The 26,880-nt window shown below is 42.4% G+C and overlaps 2 protein-coding genes across 4 annotated transcripts in view; one reads left to right on the top strand and one right to left on the bottom strand.

Annotated features, from left to right (window-relative positions):
• Positions 1-15,360, top strand: part of GALK2 (galactokinase 2) — a 142,429-nt gene extending 127,069 nt beyond the window's left edge. For all 3 annotated transcript variants that reach the window (XM_036442674.2, XM_045582699.1, XM_036442666.2), the window contains exons 9-10: positions 5,986-6,187; positions 14,804-15,360. In XM_036442674.2, coding sequence (XP_036298567.1) covers positions 5,986-6,187; positions 14,804-15,011 — 410 coding nt within the window. In that variant the 3' untranslated portion in view covers positions 15,012-15,360. The remainder of the gene's footprint in view (positions 1-5,985; positions 6,188-14,803) is intronic.
• On the bottom strand, positions 15,249-23,720 carry LOC118721606 (protein FAM227B). The gene is made up of 4 exons (XM_045582731.1): positions 23,380-23,720; positions 21,951-22,025; positions 19,205-19,274; positions 15,249-15,500 (listed from the first exon to the last, which is right to left on the bottom strand). Coding segments are annotated over exons 1-4 (240 nt in total). The 5' UTR covers positions 23,382-23,720; the 3' UTR covers positions 15,249-15,407.
• Between the last annotated feature and the right edge of the window lie 3,160 nt (positions 23,721-26,880).

The raw sequence follows: 26,880 nt of genomic DNA, 5'->3' as shown, positions 1-26,880 counted from the left end.
AACATGCTGGGCCAGCCACGTCAAGATCAGGGGGAAGAGCAGCATGTTGAATAAATCCACACAAGTGGATTTATTTAACAACTTTTACGACTTAAATGTATATGGCCATGCTCACCTAGATCTCAAAATCTGTCTCATGATTCCAGGATCAGAATCAGTCATTATCTAAGAGTCACACTGAAGAAAACTCATGTTCTAAAGTCTATGCAATATGTCCTGCTTCAAGTCCTCAGATGTCCCGTCCCCAGGATAGGACGCTAGTAGTATTTTAGGAAAATGGCATCTGGTATTATATTTTAAAATTGAATTTGCTCTGATAGAAAGCCTGTATGAATAAAGATACTGACAACTTCCTTCATCCTTTAGTAAAAATAATTGTCCTGAAGGATTATAAGAGTTTATATGCAGATGTGGCAGGGAAGAAAGCTGTTACAGTTTTAGATTTTCTTGCATATTTTGGTTACTGTACAACAGAGACCTGATGAGTTGCCAGCAAATAACAAGCCAGAACCCTGGATCCAGAGAGCTTTAGTGATATCCAGCCAACACAGAACTGCTTTCCTTCCCACAGGGTGGTCTCCAGATCTGTTGTAGCCCTTAGCAAGACTTTACATCACAATTGAAAACAGATGCCTTTTCTGCCCTCTCCCTCACTGAGTATACCATTCAGGGGGGCACACCTTTGAATGCCTAGCCAGAGTCCTCCTTTGACATTCTGCTTCAGGAGTCTTGCTGTGAAAAATCCTGCAATAGACAACAGACACAGATGTTGCCAGATTTGTGAGGCTCTGGCAATCTGCTTGGTGCGTTCTGAATGCTTCTTGTTATAAATCAAAATACCATTACTAAGGTCTAATATAAAAACTTCTCTCTGGACAGTTTCTACTTTAGAATATTTAATCCTAACGGAAAACATTTAATCCTAAAGGACTATGTAATCCTAAGGGAAACCAAAGCGTACTCTCCCTAATGGACTATATTGAGTTTTATTACAGGAAATGGCCCTGAAACATCTTTATATTATGTGTATATGACACTCAAAACCCAGAGTATCAAAAAAAATTACTTTAAATTCTTGATTAAAAGACATGTCTTAGCCCTAGCGGGTTTGCTCAGTGGATAGAGCGTCGGTCTGTGGACTGAAGGGTCACAGGTTCAATTCTGGTTGAGGGCACATGCCCGGGTTGCAGGCTCAATAGGGAGTGGGCAGGAAGCAGCTGATTAATGATTCTCTCGCATCATTGATGATTCTCTCTCTCCCTCACCCTTTCTCTCTGAAATCCATAAAAATATATATTTAAAAAAAGAGACTTATTAGACACTAGTGGCCCACTGCACAAAAACTCAGGGGGAAGGGGTCCTGTAGCCTAGCCTGTGCCTTCTCACAGTGCAGGATCCTTCTGATCAATTGTCTCAAAGAGGTAGGTCCCACCCACCCATCCGGATTGCCCCAAAGAGGTAGGCTGGAGCAGGGGTCCTGTCTCTGCAGTGGATTCAGGGCCCCAGAACCCCAACAGAAGCTGCAAGGAGCAGCCTTGGGGACCCGCCTCCTTTGGAGGCAGCGGAGATGCTGGGACAGGCCTCCTCCACACCACCTGGTGCCATGGGACCCCCAGGCCCGCCGCATGGTGGCGCTGGACCCTGCCTGCACTGCATGTGCAGGCATCTTGTGACGGTGTGATGATCACTTGGGCTATTATTAGTATAGATAATGGGATATAATGTGTAGATTCTGCTTGGAACATGGTGTAAATCAATTGACATTTAAATGACAACTGGGACATTTAAATATGCACCGAGTATGTGACAATATTAAGGAATCATTTGTAATTTTGTTAGATGTGATAATGATATGGAGTTATGAAAGGAAATATACTTATATTGTGGACATGCACATGCAAATTAGGGAGGAAATGTCACATCTATAATTTATTTTAAAAGACTTCAACAAAATATCAATTGAAGAAAATAAGGCAAAATGTTAATAATTGTTTAATTTATGGTCTCTTTGAGTTTACTATAATATTTTCTCTACTGCTCTGTACATTTGAAAACTTTAATAATTCAACATTTTGAACAAAATTTTTGACAGTTGTAGTATAGTATAGTGATTTGTCAGCTAAATAGCCCTGCTTTATGGTCGTAGTGGATGTTGCTTTATTGTGCCTTTTGTGCTGCGATAGTAAATAGCAGTAGACCTGGAAACTAGATGATTTCTTCATAAAATGGAACATTACAATAAAAATGAACCAATAATCTCCGTTATGGCCCCAACCCTATGCTCTGATTTTATAACTTGGCCCATGATTATGGGAGGTGAAATAGTTAAAAAGTAAAACTGAAACATGTGGAATACAAAAGCTAGTATTAGCTCTTTAATATATATATTTCATATGTATATCAGAGATGAAGGGAGAGAGAGAGGAGGAGGAAGGGAGAGGGAGAAAGAGAGATAGAAACATCAATGATGAAAGAGAACCATTGATCAGCTGCCTCCTGAATGCTCCCCACTGGGGATCGAGCCCACAACCTGGGTGTGTGCCCTGATTGGGATTGAATCCTGACCTCTTGGTTCATAGGTTAATGCTCAACCACTGAATTTGTACCACACTGGCAGTCCATGGCATTCATGTGGGTGATCATGGACAGCCAGTGTGTTACAAATTCAGAGTCAAGAGATTGTTCCCATCTGGGGCCATTATAACATCATGGAGCATATAAAGGAGGTAAAATTTTGACAGGGAGAGAGAAAACAAGAAACTCTTTTTGTGTGGACCAATGAGTATACCCCGAAGCAAGGAGTGTTTGGATAACTATGAATTGGCAAGTTTGGCTGGAGGGAAGATTTCCTATTGGGACAAGCATGTTGCGTCTAAGAATTTGGATTATGGTAAAAACTGGGGAAGCAGTAAAGGTTTGGGAACATGAGTAAGGCTATGTGTCAGGAGCTCAATCTGACAGTGTTGACCTCAAGGGAAGTTGAGATTAAGACAGGAAGATCAATTGGGAAATCACTGAAGAATAGTTTTAAGTGGGGAAGGGAATACAAGTATAAATTTGGGTAATGACAGTGGGAATAGAAGGAAGGGATGATTACAAAACACACTGTAAAAAAAAGAACCAATTAGATCTGATGACTGCATTTAGGTCCTCTTTGAAAGAGAATAGGAAAATTCACATGAATCTGTATCATTTCATTGATGCAAGCAGTCAACTGTGAGTTTAACATGTCTAATATGACTCAATTGAGAAACTTTGAAAGAAAACTTTTAATTCTTTATTAATTTATAGGAAAGCTAGCCCCACACTTATAATTAGTAAACTGTTACACAAATTCTAATAATGAACACTTACTTCCTGTAGCCTTTGCTGCCTTTTTATCCATCTCTAAGAGCCAAGAAGATGCTGGTGTGGAGGGGAAACATGTGACCTGAGACTTTAGCAGAATCTATTGGTTCATAAGTGGGCTGTCACAGTACTTCCAAAACAGTAGAGATAATCTAGGGCCGTGGTCAGCAAGCTGCGGCTCGAGAGCCACATGTGACTCTTTGGCCCCTTGAGTGTGGCTCTTCCACAAAATACCACCACCTGGGCGAGTCTATTTTGAAGAAGTGGCATTAGAAGAAGTTTAAGTTTAAAAAATTTGGCCCTCAAAAGAAATTTCAATTGTATTGTTGATATTTGGCTCTGTTGACTAATGAGTTTGCTGACAACTGATCTAGGGGAGAGACACCTGGAGGCAGAGCCTGGAGGAGAGTCACGTAAAAAGCTGCCTTGAAAGGATGTCCTTCAGTGGAGGATGGACCTGGCTCCAGAGGGCTCTCCCGGGGAGAGCTAAAAGTCAGCACTCTGACCTTACTCTCCCCTTCCGCCTCTTGCCAACCTTCCTTCCTCTCTCCCATCGAGAAGGCCAGGGAGCATGTTGTTGTGCTCCACACAGGCCATCCTCCTGGGGCAGATGTTGGGATGGGGAAGGGCAGAGAGTAGAACTGGGTGGAAACAGAAGGCAACAGTCACATCCTCTTCAGAAAGCACAACAACATGGGGGGAAAGGCCTGGAGGAAGTTCTTCATAGAATCATAAAACGTTAGAGCTACGCTTAATAGAGGCATATTTATTTATTTATTTATTTATTTATTTATTTATTTTTGAGTGATGTTGATATTTATTGACACCAATGCAAAACAAGCTAAGACTGAATGTTGTTATTTAAACAGGAACAAATATTGGTGCAGTTTCCTTCCTGGACAGGTCATGCACTCAGATCATGAGACCTAAGATAAAACAAAGACTGGATTGTCAAGAACCAAACAAGGGTTAAATTTTACTTATTAATATAAAAATTGCTAGAGGCCAAAGGATATGTCTAAAAATATTCTTTCCATTAATATCACATAAGCAAACAAAAATCTAAAACTAATCTTAAATTTTAGGACACAGGATATAGACATGACATGACTATCTAAATTTTGCATAAGCAAACACTTGTTATAAACGTCACTGTACTTGTAGTACAATTACATACTTGTTGCTTCTATGATGCACAAAGTCAACACTTATCACCAACAATGAATGTAACTAGATCTGCACAAGACTCTGCTCCATTAAATTAAGAAAATTCAACTCAGGATTAACAAAATCTTTTGATTTTAAAGCTGGCTCTCTTCTTCTCATGTCATACCTAATTAAGACCTTACTTGACATTTCCCACCTGCAAATTGCAATGCATGTCCTCTCTCTGATCTTTGTCTGACACTTTAATTTGTAGGAATTGAAAAAAAAAAAAAAAATGGAATCGTACTTCCAGTCTGTACCCACAATCAGGTTCCTGCTTTGACGCAAAATACTCTTCTCTGCAGTGTATCCCACCAGCACAGCAACCCCCTTTCTCTCTCTATTCCTTTGCCCGGAGGCACTTCTGAATTGCTTAATACATGCTCTCTGGCTGCCTACACAGTCAGGAGGACATGTATGGCCATTGGACTTATCACTCCTCTCCTCCTTTTCTATGGCTAATACCACTTTCCTGCTTTTTTCTATTGCTGAATCTCCAGACTTGATGCTGTCATCAGAGGGACAGAGTCGTTTTCGGCTTCGAGCACATGGTTGGTAAAGCTGCATTGCTGGACGATCCTTGTTTCTAATGTGATCTCTTAACCACTTCCTCTTTCTTTTCTGTTTTTTCTAAGCTGGCTAGTGATTCTGTACTTTCAGTCTTCTTTCCTTTATCCCGAAGTGCTTCTTTCTCTTTTTTAATTTCTTCTTCCTTTCTTTTAAAAGCCTTCTCTTTCTCATAGCACTCCCTCTGCTTCTGGCGCTCTTCTTCTTGACGCTTTAGCCTCTCTCTTTCCCGAAGGATGCGCTCTTGATCGCGTTCATAATCCCGTTCCCTCTCCCGATAGTCTCTGCCACTCTCATCTTCAGGTCTCTTAGGCTTTTCATCTTTAAATTCGGCATCACAACGTTTGGGCAACGTACAACTTTGCCCACTGGCTCTTTCATCACTCAGATTCTAATAAGAGGCATATTTAGACTATAAAGAATTCTTTCAGTGAAGGAGAGACCTTTGTAAAAAAAAAATATAAATAAATAAAAAGAACCAATTAGATCTGATGACTGCATTCAGGTCCTCTTTGAAAGAGAAGAGGAGCCGAGACCGGTTTAGCTCAATGGATAGAGCGTCGGCTTGGGGACTGACGGGACCCGGGTTCGATTCCGGTCAAGGGCATGTACCTTGGTTGCGGGCATATCCCCAGTAGGGGGTGTGCAAGAGGCAACTGATCGATGACTCTCTCTCATCGTGTTTCTAACTCTCTATCTCTCTCCCTTCCTCTCTGTACAAAATCAATAAAATATATTAAAAAAAAAAAAAAAAAAAGAGAAGAGGAAAATGAAGATGGAAATGCAAGTCCTCAGTAACTGTACTTTTCTTTGCACTGGGTTGTCCAGTAACTCCTTCCTGTGTTCATTCCCTTTCTTCCTAAGTGCTCATCTTCAAACTGTACCAGCGGGCTAAGCACGTGTACAGTGAGGCTGCGCGAGTGCTCCAGTTTAAGAAGATCTGCGAGGAAGCACCTGACAACATGGTCCAGCTGCTGGGGGAGCTGATGAACCAGAGCCACGAGAGCTGCCGGGACATGTATGAGTGTAGCTGCCCTGAGCTGGACCAGCTGGTGGACATCTGTCGGTGAGGCTGAGATAGCGGAGTGGCAGGGGTTGGGGGATGCTGCCAAAGCAATTGTTTGAATTAATGAAAACCAAACCAAACCAAAACAACATTTTCATGGCCTTCTGAGTGAAAGATGATCCTTGCGCACTTCCTGTATGAAGAGTTGAGTGTGATATGGGGCCAACCTTGCTGCTTCCCGAATGTCAGTGTGATGAGAGACTGGAGGCCTCCTCCACGGCTTCATGAGGCTCCGGGTCTGGAGTCAGTTATTCAGAACCTCCCGGGAAAGACATTTCAGGGAGCTTTTCTCAGACGCGGCCCCTGTCACTTTATCCTGATATTTTACCCGGTGCTGCCCACTGCACTGCGGCTCTGCCGACATCTCCTGTTTGGTGTCCTAAATTCAGTTTTATTCAAAAGAACAGAAAATGGAAAGGGAGCCTCAAGCCTGATAGAGTGCTGGGCTGGAGGGAGGTTGCTGAAGGGATTAACTCAGAGAGCCAGCGTTTCCTGCCTTCTCTCTTTGTTAGGCAATTTTGGGGAAAAAGATGAGAAAGCCAGTTTATGAATGGTTGGTGAGACAGAAATGTAAAGAGGGAAACTTTCAGGAGGCCTGAGACCAGCTCATTTGTAACTGCTAGTGCATGGGGGGAACAGAGGAGAGTGGTCCCTTTGCCCAGAGGGACCAGTGACCTTGGGAGAACTGAAAGGGAAACTGGGCAAACACTCAAATGGCCACATGCTATTTTCACTGTGAGAAGATAGTACATGAAGAGAATATGAGAGCTGTCTGCAATTAGTAATGAAAATATAATTTGCCACTTGGCGCCTATGGCTTGCCTCACTCATTGTCACACTCGCAGCCTGAAGAGTTTAAACCAAGCAGCCCCAGTGATTGCACATGGCATGCGTAACCCGGCTTGCTGAGAAATTTGAACAGAGCATTGATGACAGTGATTCTGCTGCCGTCAGTGTTTGCTCAACTAATTGCCAAAAAGCCTTCCTGAGTTTGTTTCATTGTAAGTGCTCTTTTCAGAAAATATCAAGGGCCCATTAAATTGAAGGGGACAAATATTGTTCCATTTTGGACATAAGAGGAAGAGGGATGGGTTGTGCAATATCAGGACACGTTGCTGCCTGTAAGGTAGTGGGGTGGTTTGAATCCCACCTGAAAAGCCGTGGAAGGGCATTTGCTAGCCGCCTGCAACTCGCTAATGAGCTTTTTCTTCCTGGGTTGGTCCACAAGCTACGGCGCGTGTGGAGCTCACATTCTTTGGGGAAAGAGAGAAATTACAATAAAAAAGAAATCGGGTGGTAGTGACAAGTGTTATGAGAAAGAATAAGAAGGGATAGAGAGTACCAGGGTTGAGGGGGAAATCTTTATATGGAGTGGCTGAAGGAGTCCTCTCTGAAGAGACAGTATTTGAACAGAGACCTGAAGGAAGTGAAGCAATAGCAAGCGGCTAGGTCCTGAGTGGGCATGCGGCTGCCACATGTGAGGCACAGCAAGAAGACCGGTGTGGTTGGAGGACAGTCGAGGAAGGACAGAGCAGTGGGTGATGAAGGAAGAAGGGTGGGAGGGGCCACACCACGTGGGCCTTGGGGGCCGTGGAAGGACTCTGGCTTGAGGGGAGAAAGGCGCGTGGCAGGGCTAAGGTCCTGTGCAGATGCCTCGAAGGAAGACTCAAGACGATCGCTGTGGGTGAAAGGCAGGACACAAGATGACTCCTGGATTTTTGTCCTGAGGAAATGTCCTTGTTTCTATAAAAGCCACATTTTTGGAAGTCAGACTTTCTGGGTCCGAATTATCTTATGATACCGTCAGATATGAGAGCAGGAAGAGGAGAGGTAGAGGTGCTAAGTGCTCAAGTGCTTTGAACAGTCAGCATAGCGAGGCCCCGGACAGGAGGAAGGCTGGAAAGAGGTCGGGAGAATCGCCAACGATAATCGTCAGCTTTCCCTCCTGGTCCCCTTGTGGCACTTTAACGTTCCTTTAGTTTTCCTGAAGGCCTGTTTGTAAAGTATTTGCAAAAGACAGCTAATTAAGTGAATGAAGGATTCCTATGCCTGGAATACTCAGGGCACAACCACAAGCTAGAATCTTCATGTGCTCTGAGCCACACTAATGGAAAGGTGCCTCTACATAGCCAGCCTGTCGGACAACATAGAGGAAGCTGCTTTCTGACTCAGGTGGAGAGAAGGGGAGAAGGTGGCGGTCACCGGTGCTTGCTGTTTTCTCAGTGGAGCCTTTTCCTGTTCCTCAGGAGAAAATCTGCTGAGGATCCAAAGAAAAGGGCCAGGCAGGGAGAAGGAAACTCCACTCCTGCAGGGAGGCTGTTTACTTATTTTTATTAAATTAACGTTAGAAGACCTCAATTATGTGAAACAAAGTATAATGATGAAGGATAAAGATGAAGCTTGCCCAATGATAAAATAACTCTTTTTAAGGAAAATGTAAATTTTAAGAAACTGCTGAATTTTGAAGTAGAATTTACTGAGGGACACAAAAGAGTTTTGAAACCAAGTCAATTACATGAGAAACCGCTCATTATTGGTTTCCCTGGTTGCCCTTAAGAAAAAACAGTTAAGGCCGTTATTTCCTCGTTGACACTTGTTAAAATAAGGAGGACTCAGTGATGCCTTATTGCCCAAGCTGTTAATGACACATTTTAATAGACCAACAAAGGTTACAGAAGTAGAAGTGCTGTCTTCCTCAGAAGGCTGTCCACAGTGTCATTGCCCCGGAGCTGCTCAGCCTCCAGCGCCTGTTCTTCCGAGCAGGCCCCAGTGGGGAGGAGCGGGGTGCACACCACAGTCCTGGGCCCTTTCCCCACCAGCTCAGGTGCTAGCCTGCAGCTCTGCCCAGGAAAGGCAGGGAGCCCTTCCCACTGTCCTCAGGCTCACTTCTCTTTGGGCCACTGTCTTCCACGTATTTTCATCCACCCAGATCTATCTATCTATCTACCTATCTATCTATCGATATCGATAGATAGGTAGATAGGTAGATACATAGATGGAGAAATACCATAAGCTAGAATCAAACCAACTGCTTTCCAATGGCCTTTAGCAGCTTAATATCTAAGATAGATTTGTAGTCATATTTTCTTATACTTTTTCATCTAACCAGTATTTGAAGTCTGTGATTTCTTGTATCTAAAGTGATCTGAAAGTGGTTCTAACCTGGCTGTAAAAATAATATGTTGTCCTGGAAGGTCTGTTTTTCTGAGATTCTAGTCAGAAAATTTTAGGCTTCAGAGCATTATCAAAGTATTTCCAGGTAAAGGATATATTACTGACTGCTTATGATTATGCTAGAGGCCCAGTGCATGAAATTTGTGCACTTGGGGGGGGGGGGGCTGTCCCTCAGCCCAGCCTGCAACCTCTCCAATCTAGGACATCTCTCTCATAATTCAGGACTACTGGCTCCCAATTGCTCGCCTGCCTAACTGCCTGATTGCCCCCAACCGCTTCTGCCTGCCAGCTTGATCACCCCCTAACCACTCCCCTGCCAGCCTGATTAATACCTAACTGTTCCCCTGCCAGCCCGGTCACCCCTAACTGCCCTCCCCTGCTAGCCTGGTTGCCTCTAATTGCCCTCCTCTGCAGGCCTGGTTGCCCCCAACTGCCCTCCCTTGCCAACCCAGTCACCCACAACTGCCCTCCCCTGCCAGCCATCTTGTAGTGACCATCTTGTGACCACATGGGGGTGGCCATCTTGTGTGAAGGCATGATGGGAAATTTGCATATCGCCTCTTTATTATATAGGATTATTATATAGGATTATACTAGAGGCCTGATGCACGGAATTTGTGTAAAAGTAGGCCTTCCTTTCCCTGGCTGCACTGGCTTCCCAGGACTCAGACTTCCCTCTGGCCCCAACTTCATCTGGAAGGATGTCCAGAATGATGTTTGGTCTAATTAGCATATTATGCTTTTATTATTATATATTATATTATCCTACCTAATAAAATAGTAATATGCAAATTAACCACCACTCCACTATACCCACAAGCCGTGCCCACCAGCCACACCCACCAGCCAATCAGAGTGAGTATGCAAATAAACCCAACCAAGATGGCTATAGCCACTGAGAGCAGGAGGGAGGCTTGGATTTCCCAGGCAACAGAAGCAGCCAAGCTTTCTGCCTGTTCTTGCTGGCCTAAGCCTCCACTCAAGGCTACAAAGTTTCAGTTATAGAAGGTAAACAGATCCAAACAGTAATGGCGGCAGCCACGGAGCTGGAGAGAGCAGGCTATGGTTGCTCCTGGCAATGGAGGAAGCAAAGCTTTCTGCACACTCTGGCCAGCCCAGGCCTCTGCTTAAGGCTACAAAGTTTCAATTACAGTATAGAAGGTACATAAGTCCCAGTAGAAATGGCTGCTGGCTACAGAGCAAGCAGGATGCTTGGCTCCGTTCCAGGCTACAAAGTTTCAATTGTAGAAGATACATAAATCCCAGATACCAGGACCTCTGCTTGGGTCGCTAGGGGGCATGGCTGGCCTGCAAACCACCACAGGCCCCTTGCCCAGGCCTTCCCACACCTCAAGGGAACCCCCACCCTGATCCGGGACACCCTTCAGGGCAAACCAGTGGCCACCACCCATGGACCAGGCCTCTATCCTATCTAATAAAAGAGTGAGATGCAGATTGACCATCACTCCAACACACAAATATGGCTGCCCCCATGGGTCAAAGATCCTGCCCCTATGTGGACACAAGATGGCCACCACAAAAAGGCCAGCAGGAGAGGGCAGTTGGGAGGGACCAGGCCTGCAAGGAAGGGCAGTTGGGAGGGACCAGGCCTGCAAGGGAGGGTAATTGGGGGCAATCAATCCTTTAAGGAAGGGCAGTTGGGGGTGACCAAGCCGGCAAAGGAGGGAAGTTGGGGGCAAACAGGCTGGCAGGGGAGCAGTTAGACATCAATCAGGCTGGCATGGGAGTGGTTAGCGGGTAATGAGGCTGGCAGGCAGAAGCAGTTAGGGGTAATCAGGAAAGTAGGCAGGTGAACAGTTGGGAGTCAACAGTTCTGAATTGTGAGAGGGATGTCTGACTGCCTGTTCAGGCCCAACCCCTTGTGAGGTTTCAGATTGGAGAGGGTGCAGGCTGGGCTGAGGGACACCCCCTTCCCTCATGCACAAATTTTGTGCACCAGGCCTCTGGTATTACATATATTATACTAATATACACTGAGTGTCTAGATTATTATGATCTTTGAACACATAATAATCTGGCCACTCAGTATATATCCTATATAATAAAAGGCTAATATGCAAATTGTCCCCTTGACTAGGTCAACTAGCAGGCAGGTTGGCCAACTGCTCATGTCCCCTCCCCTTGGCCAGGCTGGCCGGAGTCCAGTCATGCATGAATTCATAATATATTATTATGTGTTCATAGATCATAATAATCCGGCCACTCAGTGTATTATGCCATTTCATATATAATTGACTTGGTTTCAAAATTATTTTATGTTCTTCAGTAAATTCTACTTTAAAATTTACATTTTGTTAACTTAAAATATATTTTTAATTGAGCAAGTATCTTTTTCCTTTATTATACTTTATTTCACATAATTGAGGTTTTTCTAACATGAATTTTAAAAGCCTGAGTAAAAGCCTCCCAACTGTTCACCTGCCTACTTTCCTGATTACCCCTAAATATTTTGGTATTTGTTTCTTTATTTTAATTTTTTATCACTTTTAATTCCCTCTATACCATTTTCCACATCTTCCATCATTTCCCCCCAAATTACTGTTAACCATGTGATCTTTCTCTTTTATTCATTTTTCCTCAATCTCTGCACACACACCCCAACTCCTCCCCCCACCCCCCAAAGACCTATTTATGAATCTGACTGTTTTGGTTGTTAGTTCAGTTTGTTCATTAGATTCCACATATGGGTGAAATCAGATACTTGTCTTTCTCTGACTGCATTATAATATATCACTCAGCATAATGTTCTCCAGGTCCATCCATGCTGTTGCAAAGAGTAAAACTTTCTTTCTTTTTACAGCCAAGTAGTATTCCATTGTGTACATATAAAATAGCTGTTTTATCTACTCATCTACTGATGGACTCTTGGGCTGCTTTCCGGCTATTTTAAATGAACATAAGGGTGCATATACTCTTTCAAATTAGTGTTTTGTTTTCTTCGGATAAATTTCAAGAAGTAGAATTTCTGGGTCATAAGGCAGTTCCTATATTTTGATATTTTAAAACAAATATAAAACCCAATAGCTAGTTTTTAGGACCTAACAAATATCTGGAATTATGCTGGGCTGAGACTAGAGAGATAGATATAAGCTGTCCCTGAATTTAAGATTTTATAAAATAATACACATTTGTATAATATAAAAATACTTATTTCAAAATAAAATTGAATTGAAATACATACAAGGCAAAATTCCTTTCTCTTTCTCTTTCTCTTTGTAGTTTGTATCAAAGTTGGGTCTTATTGGATTCCCCCCAACCTCCATTGTCCTGTACATAGCACCTTAGTAAGTGCTGTATGGTCAAATCAGATCCTTTAAAAGTAGGAAATTTTAGTCAGGCTTTATTGGGTATCTGGAAAGTTATAAGAATATACTTTTCAGTGATGAAAAGATCAAAAGCAATAGTCTATAATCTCCATCTCATATCTGCCCTCGACTTTGTTTGGTATATCATGCTTTTTAAGGCAGAGACTTCTTTTGTTGTTTTGATCAATCTTTCTACACTCTTCTTAGTCTATTTGCCACAGTCATCAAAGTGGTAGTTGGAGGAATTTAGGGTTTGGTTTTTTATAACTCTTGTATTGCCTCTCTGATGGTTGCCTCTCAGGACCTATATTCTTAAAGTTTTACTGTTCTTCCAGAGGGGAAAAAAAAAAAAAAAAAAGCAAACATGAAAAGCTCACTAAATGCCGTTGGTTCACCTGCTTCTTAAAGTTTTTATTGCCAAAACCGGTTTGGCTCAGTGAATAGAGCATTGGCCTGCGGACTCAAGGGTCCCGGGTTCGATTCTGCTCAAGGGCATGTACTTTGGTTGCGGGCACATCCCTGGTCAAGAGGTAGCTGATCAATGTTTCTGACTTTCTATCCCTCTCCCTTCCTTTCTGTAAAAAATCAATAAAATATATTTTTTAAAAAAGTTTTTATTGGTCTCCTAACTTTTGGGTTTCTGAGAATTTTGATGGCATATGCCAGAAGGGCATATTAAATACCAGTGGGGACACTGCAGACAGGCCCTTTCAGCCTGTGAGTGTGTAGCTGGGCGGGCTGCTGACCAGCTGCTGGGCAGACCCTGATTTGTGATCACAAGTGCCTCTGGCTCAGGGCACAGGCTATTTATAATAGCACTTATCGTTCCCTATTTGGGAAAGTTGAGCTTTGATGATTTTAGACCATGTGGCTGATGCAGTTGAGTCCATTTCATCTACAGCCGGCCGGGTGCTGACAGAGCCGCTCTGGGGACTCAGAAGCGAATGCATTCACCTAGGAAGACTTGAGCTTCTGCTCTCTGGAAACTGGCGGGATACTCACCACAATGGCCTTTTGGCACAATTCCTATGGGGTTTGCAGTGAGTTGGAAACAATACTCAGTTTGCTTTAGGTTCAGCTTTGAAACCACAGTTTTCAGAAACTGTTCAAATGAAAAACTGTAAGAAAACATGCCTACAAATTCATTGAAGACATGAGACCTGGCTGGCCTGTGTCTAGCCAAGTGGCATACTTTGGGCCTTAGAATGGAGGAGGCACAGTGTGCTCTAGATGAGGAGGTGCTTTGCTGACACCTCTATTATTCTAGCATATTCCCCAGGGAAGAGAGTTTGATGTGACTAACAACAATATTTTTTTTTCCTAATCACCAAATTGCAAATTGGCCTTTGCCAGCCTATGGACTCAGAGTCATTCTAGGATCCCGGGCTCCAGCTATTAGGCCATCAGCTAAATCAATGTGCGAGGGACAGGAGGACAGGAGTGATTTTTATTTATTTGCAAGCATTTTTGTTTTTTGCTTTTTTCCTTCAACATCTATTTTTATTTGAAAAGCCTATTTTAATGAATAAGACAGATGATGACAAGAAATCGATTGACAAAATTATTGAGGGGAAATGAATCACTGGTGTCACTGGTGTGCATTAATTCTGATGTTCTAGAGTAGGGGTAATATTCTACTGATATTTTCCCACTGGGGTTGTGCCCGCAACCAATGTACATGCCCTTGACCGAAATCGAACCTGGGACCTTTCAGTCCGCAGACCGACACTCTACCACTGAGCCAAACCGGTTTCTGCCAGATGGTAAATTCTGAGTCCAGTTGTCAGACCAGCTCCTGAAGATGCAGGAAGATTCCATGAAATCACTACTCGAAAAGCTATAGAGCAGCCACCTACTACTCAGAGCCAAAACCAAGGGCCAGTTTTAGATGCAATTAAATTTGAAATTACCTCTGCAACAACATACATTTTCTAATTTACTAAAAAGTTCAGTGGAGAAAACCCTACAAAACAGTACACACACACACACACACACACACACACACACACGTTCTCTCATTAGCACTTGGGTAGGTTGTGTGTCCTATAGTACGCAGCAGCCAAATCACTCTCATGTTCCTTTACAGGGTCTGATTTTTCTTTTCTCATTGTTTCAGGACGTTTGGAGCTCAAGGGTCACGACTCACGGGAGCAGGATGGGGAGGCTGCACAGTCTCACTGGTACCTGCTGACAAGCTGCCCAGCTTCCTAGCAAATGTGCAGGAAGCCTATTACCAGAGTGGCGACCGGCGCCTGGCACCCGAGAAGCAGAGTTTGTTTGCTACCAAACCCGGAGGCGGGGCCTTGGTTTTCCTTGAGGCCTAAACAATGTAAAAAATCTCGGAGAAACTATTTAGGGCATTTAGGAACTGGCAGGACTTCTTATGCCACAGTAAATTAATCCTTTCTGTTTTGTATTATGATGAACGGTTGCTATTATCAAGATGTGTTTCCCAAGAAATGGTTGCAAGCTCTCTAAGCTTCATAATGATTATTTTTCCATCTTAAAATATGTTTTTTATCAGTAGGAGTCAAAATTATGGTTGGACAGATCCCTTAAGAATGATTTACTAGGATTTATTGACTGTAAGATTTTTAAAGATGAATTGTAAAAAATAATCCCAACCTCATGGATTGGACTAGAATTAAACATACTGCTACAGTTAAACTGAAATAATTGACTTGTGTACAGTATCTTAAACACGGTTTACTTCTGGTTTCTCAGTGCTCTTCTTCGTCCCCGGTATTGTCTTCTGTTGATGATGATGATGACACCGATGTTAGAAGTTCTCTCCCAAACTTAGCTTCATTCCGCTATGAAAAGAATACATTATTAGGGAAGCACAGATTTTCCTGGACTGCATATTCCTGAGTGTGAGATTCCCCCAGTTACCAAGATGAGCATTATTAAAAGACTAGAGGTCCAGAGCAGGAATTGGTGCATCTTGAGAGGAAATTAATTAGAAGAAATATTTTAATATCGCTGTTCACCCTTTCTCTATAATAGTAATGTCAACCAAATTCACGATTGATGATGACAGATAGAAACACAATGTATGATTGGTGCCAGTGAGAGCTTTATATGTATCATGCATGGATGATGCAACTTAGCCTTTTATATCTCTCTATATGAAAGCCTAAGCGACCATCTGCCCATTTAACTGTTCAACTGATAACTATGACATGCACTGACCATCAGGGGGTAGATGCTCAATGCACAGGCATGGAAACATGGAACAGAAGGATAAATCTCAGAGAGAGTGGGAGGAGGAGGAGGTCGGGAAGAGATTAACCAAAAATCTTATATGCATACTAGAGGCCCAGTGCATGGATTCGTACACTGGGCCACTAGTGTATAGAATAAACTTGTTTAATTAGACCTGCTTTCTGATGTAGCTAAACTTTTTTTTCCCACCCCAACTTCTCTTTCAGGTAATTGTCAGCAACACAGCAGTAAATATCAACATTAAGCAGATTATTATTATAGATCATGCAGGGAGAAAAAAAGGGTGAAATATTTAACTGCAGCAGTGTTTGAATTACTATATTCTGTGCAATGAGAAAATCTGAGGTCATTTTCAAGGTCTACCATTTCTTTTCAGTCAGGTCAAGTTTCTAAGCTTTCTAAATCTCCGTTTTCTGGGTAATGAAAAGAAAATAGGATTCCACCAAGTCTCCTATCTACCTACTCCAGGACTTCTGTGAGGATCAAATGAGATGAGGCATGGGAAAATGCTTCACAGACATTTGATTAAACTTTGAAGTATTTCCATCTGGCTATAAAGCAAGTTGTGTGCCTGGGCTGAAGAAACTGCAAGGAGACTAGTCTTCACTAGGGAGAGGAAACTGGGCATTGCTACATGACTGTTTCCAGGCCGGGCTGGGCTGTGGGCCACAAAATGGGATTTGGTAGGCTGTCGCTCCAGGGTGGTAGTGGAGCCTGTGTCCCACTTTGGGGAAGCCAAGTGTTGCTTTGTGGGTGCCAGGTCTGTGGTGCCATTTCTCTGCATGCGTCACAGCAGCTCCTGCATTGAGTGCCTGCCACCTGGTGGTTAGTGTGCATCATAGCAGCTGATCAGATGGTCAGACACTTAACATATTAGCCTTTTATATATATAAATGGCTTTAGGAAGAAAATCCTGATCATTTAACTTTTTTAACTATGTGATATCACATAAACAATCACTTTTAATTCTTTTGGCACTGAGCTCTGTCATTTAACAGAGAAACTTAGATAAAAGACACTTTAAATCTTTATTTCTATTCACATTGAAATAGAGAATGATGGAAACCAGTTTGTTCATGGAATTTACTTTCTTCCCACCTTTTTATCAGGTGACTATCTAAACCAAGAAGCTTGCTCACTGTTCTGGGAAACACCACTTTGCATCCCTTTATTGTGTGTTTAGCAAGTCTTATTCATTTATGTGGGTCAGTGTAGGGCTGGTGTGCAGGTATGTGAGTAAGTGTATAAAAGGCTTAGAGAGTTGGTTCTGAGATTGGGTCCCTACCCAATTTGGGGGTACCTGTATATGTTTATCAAATGTGGGCAGAAATGTTTGGCCATGTGGAAATGGTAAATGAATGACTTTCTCTCACGGATAGAAGACAAGAGGGCCTTTTGGAATTATGTGAAGATTTGGACCAGAAAGCATTTAGTGATATAACCTGATAATTGAGATAGGAGTTGTGTTATGGCATGAGTTATCCAGAAAATTATCACAATTTTCTATTATTCTATGATTGTTTTTGCTCGTTAATGTGCAACTCAAAGGTTGGACATCATCATCTTGAATCTCAGTTTCATGGAGGCTTAGGCCAAGTTGGTTGTAATAATTCTCAAAGGATAATAGTCATATAGAAAGTACTAGGAAATCCATCATTTTATTCTAAAATAAATTTCTTTGCAGAAAGGCAAAAACTTAGAAAACTTAAGTCAAATTTATTGAAAGAATTTTGAGTTTTTAAAATTCAAATATCCAAAATCTGAATCGATTCCATTTTTAAAATCCTCACCTAAGTATATGTTTATTGATTTTTCTTTTCTTTTTCTTCTTCTTTTTTTTGAGAGAGAGAGAGAGAGAGAGAGAGAGAGAGAGAGAGAGAGAGAAACATTGATTGGTTGCTTCTCATATTTGCCCTAACCAAGCCTGCAACCTAGGTATGTGCCCTGACTGGGAATTGAACTGTGTCCTTTCAGTGTATGGGACAACACTCTAACCAAGCCACACTGCCCAAGGAAAACTCTGAATCGACTTTAAATTATAATTTTTTAATACCTTTCTATTTTCCACAAAAGATCTGTGGTTGGTATATAATTCTTTAAAGATACCTACATTAGAGTTTTTTGTTTTTTTTTAAAGGCACTATTATATTTAAAAAAAAAGATCTGTTTTCCAATCAGACAATCACCAAGTGTTTTAGAAATTCTGAGAGATAAACTTGTCTGGAAAGGGCCATGGAGAAAAAAAGGTTCATGCAGAAGATGGAATTTGAGTGTGGATCTGAATTGCTGATGGTGGGAGATCCGATAATACTTTGGCCTCCATTCCTACAGGATAACAATGAACTGGAGCTGAGGAGGTCGTTGCCTGGTTTAGACAAGGAGAGTACTCTCCGTGTGCCACAGTTTTCACAGCTCCTCCTACTTCCAAATACTTGAACCGTTTATCATTGACTAGCTGAGGTCAGTGTGCCCTTTCCTTGCACACCTGCACAGGTGTTTTTTCCTACTAAATAAACATATCTCCAGTCCCATATCTCTGGCAGTAGTAGTTAGGAGATACCAATAAAAATGGGAGAAAGAAATGTTTTGTGTCTGTGGAAGTAAAGGGTAGCCCTGTTTGTTTAATATCAATATTAAGCACCCAGTTATTTTACTCCTTTCTGTCCCACCTTTCTGGCTCCTATAAGAATTAGATTAGATTGTTTAACACTTGTTTTGACATTACACTCACAGCCAATGAGGATTACTCTAGATTTTTGAGAGGAAGCCTGGCATATTGAAAAGAAAAGGCTCTCTCCTACGCCTGACTTCAGCTTGTGTCCTTGCCTTGCTGGGAGGGAAGAAGGCCCTTCCGAAGGCACAGGACTGCCCATCAACAGAAGGGGAGGAAATGGAAAGCCTTCTTTCTTTCCACTCTGTTAAGATCCTTTTTCCCTTCTGTCTTAAGTTTCTGTTAATTGAGGGTACGGCCCATTCATTTAACAAAGTGGTTGGGATCCAATACATTTTTGTTCAATTATGAATGGAAAATATGAATATGATTTCAAACACCAATAAGTTTCTGTTAATTTGAAAGTCTGACTGCATTTGGAGGTTTTCAATTATCCTTGGTCAGAAGCAAGGGATGGGGATGGTGGACATGAGATAGTCATGGACATGTGAAATGTGTACATGGATGATTTAATATCATATGAAACCACATATTGTTTACTAAATATTGTCTGGTATACATACTAGTAAGAGAAGCTAGAGAGAGACTTCTCAATTATAATAGTTAAAAAACAAAACATACCAGTTTACGTAGGAACTTCTTATAGTCTTTTTCAATTTCTAAAGGCTTCTTGGTAGCCTTTGCTTGGAGTCTGATCATGGAACAAAGAAAATCATTAACCAAACTAGTCTTTATACTGACACCAACTAAGACCAACATTTACAGAGTTTAATGTGCCAGGCACTTGCCAGGACTTTGCAAATGTTAATTCAGTTACACTTGCAACAATCTTATGGAGTAGGTACTACTATTGTTTATCCTGTGTTATCAATGAGGAAACAGCCTCTGGGAGGTCATAGAGCTCACCAGTAGCAGAGGATTAACCCAAGAGGGTGACTAGAGGGTGACTAGAGCCCTCAGTTCCACCACGGTGCGACACTGCATCCCAGCATGAGGCGTCCTCCTCGGAGAGATGCTGCACATGGCACTCCCTGAGCTGACCCCACTCACAGGCCCCAGCACAGACTTGAGGAAGGGTTGGTGGGGAGAGAAGAGGAAGAGGGACTGGCAAGAGAAAGACCTGGGGGACAAAGAGAGAGACACGGAAGAGGCAAAAGGGAGAGGGTGCTCACTAGCCTGAGCTCACAGAGTGGGAATTCAGGGCTCTCCCATAATTTCTGTCCCCAAGTACTCCCTCAAGAACTATTTAGGAAGGAGATGAGCAGTTGAATCCACAGATCTTTGAATGAGGCAAGAAGCAGAAGTAGCCTAGGCAAGGAAGGGTAGGAACTTGCAACAAGGGAGAAACATTAGTAGCAAGAGAAGCATGAATGAGTGAAAGAAAAATGAAAAAGGGTATAAAGTTATTAACTTCACTGGAAATTTTCAAATGATTCTTCCTCCATGTAATTTGTAGGAAGTAACATTTTTCTAAGAATTCCAAATATACTTGTGCAAGCATGGAGTTTGGATTGGCCACCCCCTGCAAAGCCTGCTCTAGGTTTCTTCAGTGTTTAGTGTCGGGTCGTCCCGAGGGCACAGTAGGGCCACCTCTTGGAAGCCTCTTGCGTTAGTGCTGTGAGTGATAAATGTCCCCTCGCTCATCTTTGACTTTGCCTCTGCCAATTTTATCGCCTTAACCTCACTTCTTGTTACGCTTTGGGTCTGCCCTTCTCTGTGTTTCTCAAGTATGTGCTTACAGTTCGGGTCTCTTCCTCAGAGTCTTATTTACTCCAAAATATCCCTGTGCCCTTTTCCAGTCACACCCTCTTAGAACCTTCGTGACTTGCAAGTCATCCTGAGACCGTGGTTCATCTCAGTTGACATCAACCCATCTTCCAGGTCTCTCCTTTGATTTATACACCCCCCCCCCCCATTAAAAACAAAACAAAACAGTTTTATTGAGATATGTCACATACCATAAAATTTACCCTTTGAAGTTGTACAATTCAGTGGTTTTTAGGACAGTTGGCCCTTGAACAGCACTGGTGTGGACTGTGCAGGTCTGAATGGAAAATATGAATATGATTTCAAACACCAATAATTTTCTGTTAAAGCACAGTCCACACCAGTGCTGTTCAAGGGCCAACTGTCCTAAAAACCATGGCTTTGATTTTGTGATGGAGGCAGAGGCCAATGGCATCGATCTACACTATTTTGCATGAGGGACGTGAGCCTCTGCAGATTTTGATATTTGCAGGGCTCCTGGGACTCATACCCTGGGGATGCGCAGGGACAACTTAAGCTTTGGAGAGTCATAAGTTATATGTGGAATTTTGGCTGCGTGGTTGTCAGCATTGTTCAAGGGTCAACAGTCTGCTCACTGCTGCAGCCATCACTGCTGCCTGGCCCCTCCTCCAACTGCCTTTCTTCTCCATGAATCCCTCATTGCCGAGGATTACTAGTTGGTGGTGTGCCTGTTGGTTTAACGGACACATGGAATGTATATATCCAAATGAGTATTTTCCCTTCACGGTATCCAACGCGTCACTGCATACGTGTAAGGGCATTTGAGAGCCTCCTGCACGATGCTCTCAAAATCATTCTATGCTCTTCCTTATATCCTAGCGGGGAGAAAGCTTGTGCCACATAGATTTATTTCTTGGGAACTTGTAAATCAGCTTACAACTGCGGTGTTACAAAAGGGGGAAAGCTGTCTGATAAGGTTTTGGGGAAAGGTGAGATAAGGTTCTAAAGTAAAGGGTTGTGTGACTAGGTGACTGGCTTTCTAATTCCAGAATGTAGTGGGAAGTATGGCCGCGTGACTGACGCAGGCTGGACCCGAGGACTGCTGGGAGGTTGTGCTCATCTGATGCTCACTTTCATGCATGCGGGTGTGTTAGAAGAAGTGGGTTAGTTTCAATACACCTTTCCTATTTATACTCTAACTTATAAGATAAATTCAATGAGCCCAATGTTCTTGCTTTAGTGGGGGACAATGTATGTGTAGGGTAAGCAGCAGGGACAGAAGGGGGACAAAGAACTAGCTGGGAGAAGACAAGCTAAATAGGTAGGTATGGAATTTACACCTTCCCTAGACCATGGGGTGTTTATGGGTTTGCTTTTTAAAAACTGTTGAGCCTAAGCTCTGTATCTGGTGGAGTAAAAGGAGAAGATGATAATGTTAGCAAGTAATTAACTTAGCAGAGTAGGTAATTATGTGGATAAAGGAAGTTAAAGTGTTACTCCAGATAAACTGTTGAATAGAAAATCTCTTTGCAGATATTTGAGTTGGTGTATTTTTACATAATAAAATCATTGTGGTTTAATGTAACACATTTGTTCAATTAAAATGTTTAAACACTACAATGCTGAATAAGAAACAAACCTCTTGAGCTCCTTGTCAATTCTTTGCTGCCGCTCTCTTATGATTCTTATTTCTTCATTACATCTGTGCTTTTCCCTATAAAATCACATATTAGAGTTAAATTTTAAAATAAAACAAACATTTATTTAAAAATTATATTTTTATTGATTTCAGAGAGGAAGGGAGAGGGAAAGAGAGAGAGAGAAACATCAATGATGAGAGAGAATCATTGATTGGCTGTCTCCTGCACGCCTTCCACTGGTGATGGAGCCCACAACCCGGGCATGTGCCCTAGACTAGAATTGAACCCCAAACCCTTCAGTCCACAGACTGAGGCTCTATCTACTAAGCCAAACTAACTAGGGCTAAAGCAAACATTTCTAATTGTAAAAGAATGTATCAGCAATGAGCTGACTTTCACGTGTGAGTAAAAGTCCTTTACAAACCAATTCTTCAGCGTCCCCTTCCAGTGCAGGACTCTGTGTGAGGAATCCCCAGCCTTGCAAACACCTGCCAAAGGCATCGCTCGCAACACCCATAGGGCCCTCCCACTCAGAGTCCATCCTGCTCCTCCCACTGAGCACAGGAAACGGAAGGCTCCTTCTCTGTGAATATGGGTGGGAGGGGAACGGCACCGCTGGAACAGCAGCTCAGGCTGTGGGTCTGCTGCTGGGTAGGACCTGGCTGGCTGCTCTCCAGTGACCTCGCTTTGATGTGTTTCCTGAAAAGCACCAGGCACCCGTCCTTTCTCCCAGTGAAGGCAGTAAGACCTCTAGGCAGTGACTTTGACATCACAGGAGAATTGAATCCTGCCAATTTGTTCTTATAAAAATTGATGGACATCCTCTCATTAAGCCGTTTCTAGCTTCCTGGCACATAAGAATACTGTGGCTGGCCATGAGTAATCACTGTAATTAAGTGGTTAAAACACACACACACACATTTCAGAAAAGACCTCCCTGCCTTGCTTTCCTCAATACCACCCCCGCTGCCACCCAGCTCCAGGGACCTCCTTCTAGTGAAGACAACTTTTCTGCTCTGCTCCCAGGGCGTCTTTGTAAACGGACAGTGATCCAATTCCCTCGTCGCCGGAGCTCTCTGCTGGCCTCTCCCTGTCGGGGTGCATCCCCCAGTCACACCACAGCCCAGCTTCCTTCTTCAACCCCTGACACTGCGTGAGAAATCCCCAGCGCACCCCCCCTTACAAACACCTGCCAAAGGCATCACTCGCAACACCTGAGTATGTGCTGGATCTGCTGCTCCCACAGGGCCCTCCCACTCGGTGTCCATCCTGCTCCATGGGCTCAAAGCGCATCCTCAACGCTTACCTGGAAAGAACCTCCGAGTTATAAGATGCTCAGAAGGAGCTCAGTGGAGATGGTTTCTAAGATCTCTTCCAGCTCTAAAAAGAGTCAGTTTTATATTTAGCAATAGTATGGCATCAACTTACATTATAAAATCCTTTTGGTTCTTTGCAAATTGTCTGTTTGCCTCCTTTATAATATCATGGTAAGTTGGAGCAGGAGGTGTGATAAGATCATGGTTAAGGAAAGATTTCCAATTGGGACCATCAGGAGAGATAAACAGTATCTTTAGTGGGGGGACAAAAAGGGATCTGGCCTTGCTTCCGGCATGAGGGGTCTCAAGTGTAATTGAATGCTGGGTCTGGAGTGATACTGAGAGGACTGAAAAAAGACAAGACCCACTGACCACTTCAAACTTGTATCCTGTTATCTGGACCACACCAACCACAGTATGCTAGAACTTAACAGTCACATAAATCCTGGAATTACAGTTTTTTAAATGGTGGATTTTTTGTTTGTTTGTTTTTGTTTTGGTGTGCATCAAAAGCAGCAATTTGTTAAATGTAAATATTAAAAGTGTACCAAAATTTCTGTAATCCTATTTATACAATTTTTTTCATTTCATTTTAAAATTAAATTATTGGGATGACATTGGTTAGTACAATGATATGGGTTTCAATCATACAATCCTATGATACATCACCTATATACTGCATGTGTGTTTACCCTAAGTCAAACCTCTTCATTTCTATGTGTACCGAGAACCTCAAAGTCTCTCGACCTCTGAGAAGCTCTGGAGTGGCTGTAGCGTGTGTCAGCTGCCTCCCTTAGCCTGAGCTTGGCGAACTGCACGAAGAAAGATGTTAATCAGAGCCCTGCCACAGTGGCTCAGTTGGTTGAGCACCATCCCATTCACCCAAAGGTTGCCAGTCAGATTCCTGGTCAGCGCATGTAACTGAGTGGTAGGTTTGATCCCTGGTTGGGGTATGCACGGAAGGTAACCGATGGATATTTCTTGCTCTCTCTCTCTGTCTCTCTCTAAGCATGTCCTGGGGTGAGGATTTAAAAAAAGAAAGATGGTAAGCAGGTGGTGTAAGTGTGTTGTTAGTGAGGCTGGGGCTTCTGTCCCGTCTGTTTCTGGTACAGCCTATGGCTGTGTCCCTTAGCCTCTTGTGAACCCAGGTCTGTGTCTGGCACACTTCCCTTTGAAGAAGCAATTGGAAAATGACTCAACGAGGCAGCCCTCACCTGTGTGGTGACCTTAGGCTCATCAATAATGAAGAGTTCTTAACTCTCTGCAGTTTCCAAGACACGGGACAACACTGTCCTCACTCCCTACTCCTCATCCCTAAGCACACTGCAATAATACTTTGAATTTTCTCTGAATGCAATTTGCTCATTTAAAACATTTATGCTCAATTTTAAGGTCTTCCTAGATGCTAATTTTGATCTTATTTATCTGGTATAAGAAAGGCCAAGGGGACTTTCCCATGTGTTCTGATCACACTGTACTCATTTCTTTATCTTCAGGGCTGTCCTGAGTGACATTACTAGAGTAAGTACCTATATGAACTGCAGTGTTTTTCCTAGATTTGAATCAAGTCCTAATGGTAAAATTTCAAAATAAATCTTCCTAAGGCTGAATCCATATTACTTTCAAACTTGGGCTTTGAGATGTCTTTCTGCATAAGAAATACATTTGATTATTCAATGAATAACAAGATTAAGGATAAAGTAGTCCTCAAATTTAAAAGGGAAGTAGTGGAAGCCTCACTTTAAATAATGAAAGCAGATTAAAAAAAAAAACACAAAAAAAAACCCACCAAGCTTTAAAAATCTACTCAGCTGGAACCGGTTTGGCTCAGTGGATAGAGCGTTGGCCTGTACCTTGGTTGCGGGCACATCCCCAGTAGGGGGTGTGCAAGAGGCAGCTGATTGATGATTCTCTCTCATCGATGTTTCTAACTCTCTATCCCTCTCTCTTCCTCTCTGTGAAAAATCAATAAAATATATTAAAAAAAATCTACTAATTTAAATGTTTCAGCAAAGCAAAGGATATTATTGTAAGAATACAGCAGCAGCATTAATGATTACATTAATCAAAAGAAAACAATTTCCCCATAATCATACTTTCCAAACAGTGAAATATTTTTAATTTTCTAAGTATCTCTCTATCTGTCATATGCAAATATGTATTTTACCTTATTGTTATGGTGTGGTTGCTTTCTTTACCAAATATAGTATAAAAATTTCCCCCACACATCTTGGTTTTGTCCTAATTATTTTAATGTTTGCAAAAGATTTCACTGGGTATACCTACCAGATGGGTTCTATTGCCATAATTATTGTGGCCATGGTGCAAACATTGCTGAGTTTTCTTTTTCTTTTTTTTCTTCTTTTTTTTAATATATTTTATTGATTTTTACAGAGAGGAAGAGAGAGGGATAGAGAGTTAGAAACATCGATGAGAGAGAATCATAGATCAGCTGCCTCTTGCACCCCTCCCACTGGGGATGTGCCCGCAACCAAGGTACATGCCCTTGACCAGAATCGAACCCGGGACCTTTCAGTCCGCAGGCCAATGCTCTGTCCACTGAGCCAAACCGGTCTCTGCAATTGCTGAGTTTTCTTACATGAAATTACCAACTTCTCTCTTCTCATGTGTGTTCCAATATGACTCCTCTCCCAGAACCCCAAGATTCTAGCCAGGGAGAACTGTCTCTCTCCTCACTCAGCTCCCTCTCAATTCTGGCTCAGATCTTGCTTAGCTTGGGACTGGTGTGATGCACATGGTAGAAAGGAGGCAGTGGTTCTGCTCATTGCATCAGCACAAAGCCTGCAGTCTGTTTTGCCTGATACCACCTTTAGTTTCTCCCTACATGTCCCAGACTGTAAGAAAGTCCAACCACGCTAGAAGGCTCAGCAATCTTCCTCTAACAAGTGATATCTGTGCATCCAGACTGCCTTTAATGCCTGCCTTCCTCCCCCTGCTGCACATGTCGCTGAAAGTCTAAGATCTTTCCTGAGTAAAAGTCACAGAAAACTGGATATCATTCTTCTTACTGAACACCTAGCATGACCAATGACACACTTTTTCCTAAAATGTTTATGGTCTCCAGCTGCTGAGATTTAATTTGCCTGTAGCTATTTCCTGCTAATATTTAACTTCTCCTTCAAGTGCCTGTTAGAATTTCAAAGACTTTATTCTTTTTTTTTAAATATATTTTATTGATTTTTCACAGAGAGGAAGGGAGAGGGATAGAGAGCTAGAAATGTCAATGAGAGAGAAACATTGACCAGCTGTCTCTTGCACACCCCATACCAGGGATGTGCCCTCAACCAATGTACATGCCCTTGACCAGAATCGAATCTGGGACCTTTCAGTATGCAGACCGATGCTTTACCACTGAGCCAAACTGGTTTTGGTTCAAAGACTTTATTCTTCTACAAAGTTATATTGTGCTCTTGATCATAGTTTTAAGTAGTTGTGAGCAGGCTGATATGTTTGTCACTCTAATAGGATTTTTTTTTTTTTGCATTGCACATTCATTATATACTTACTACTGGTATTGAGACAAAGAACTTTGTTTTATTATAAATTATTAATTTTGAATATATGTCATTATTGAAATGAACTGGATATGCAT

The sequence above is a fragment of the Pipistrellus kuhlii genome, unplaced genomic scaffold (assembly GCF_014108245.1).
Source record: "Pipistrellus kuhlii isolate mPipKuh1 unplaced genomic scaffold, mPipKuh1.p scaffold_m20_p_1, whole genome shotgun sequence".
NCBI classification, from domain to species: Eukaryota; Metazoa; Chordata; class Mammalia; order Chiroptera; family Vespertilionidae; genus Pipistrellus; species Pipistrellus kuhlii.
This window is presented reverse-complemented; position numbering and strand designations above follow the sequence as displayed.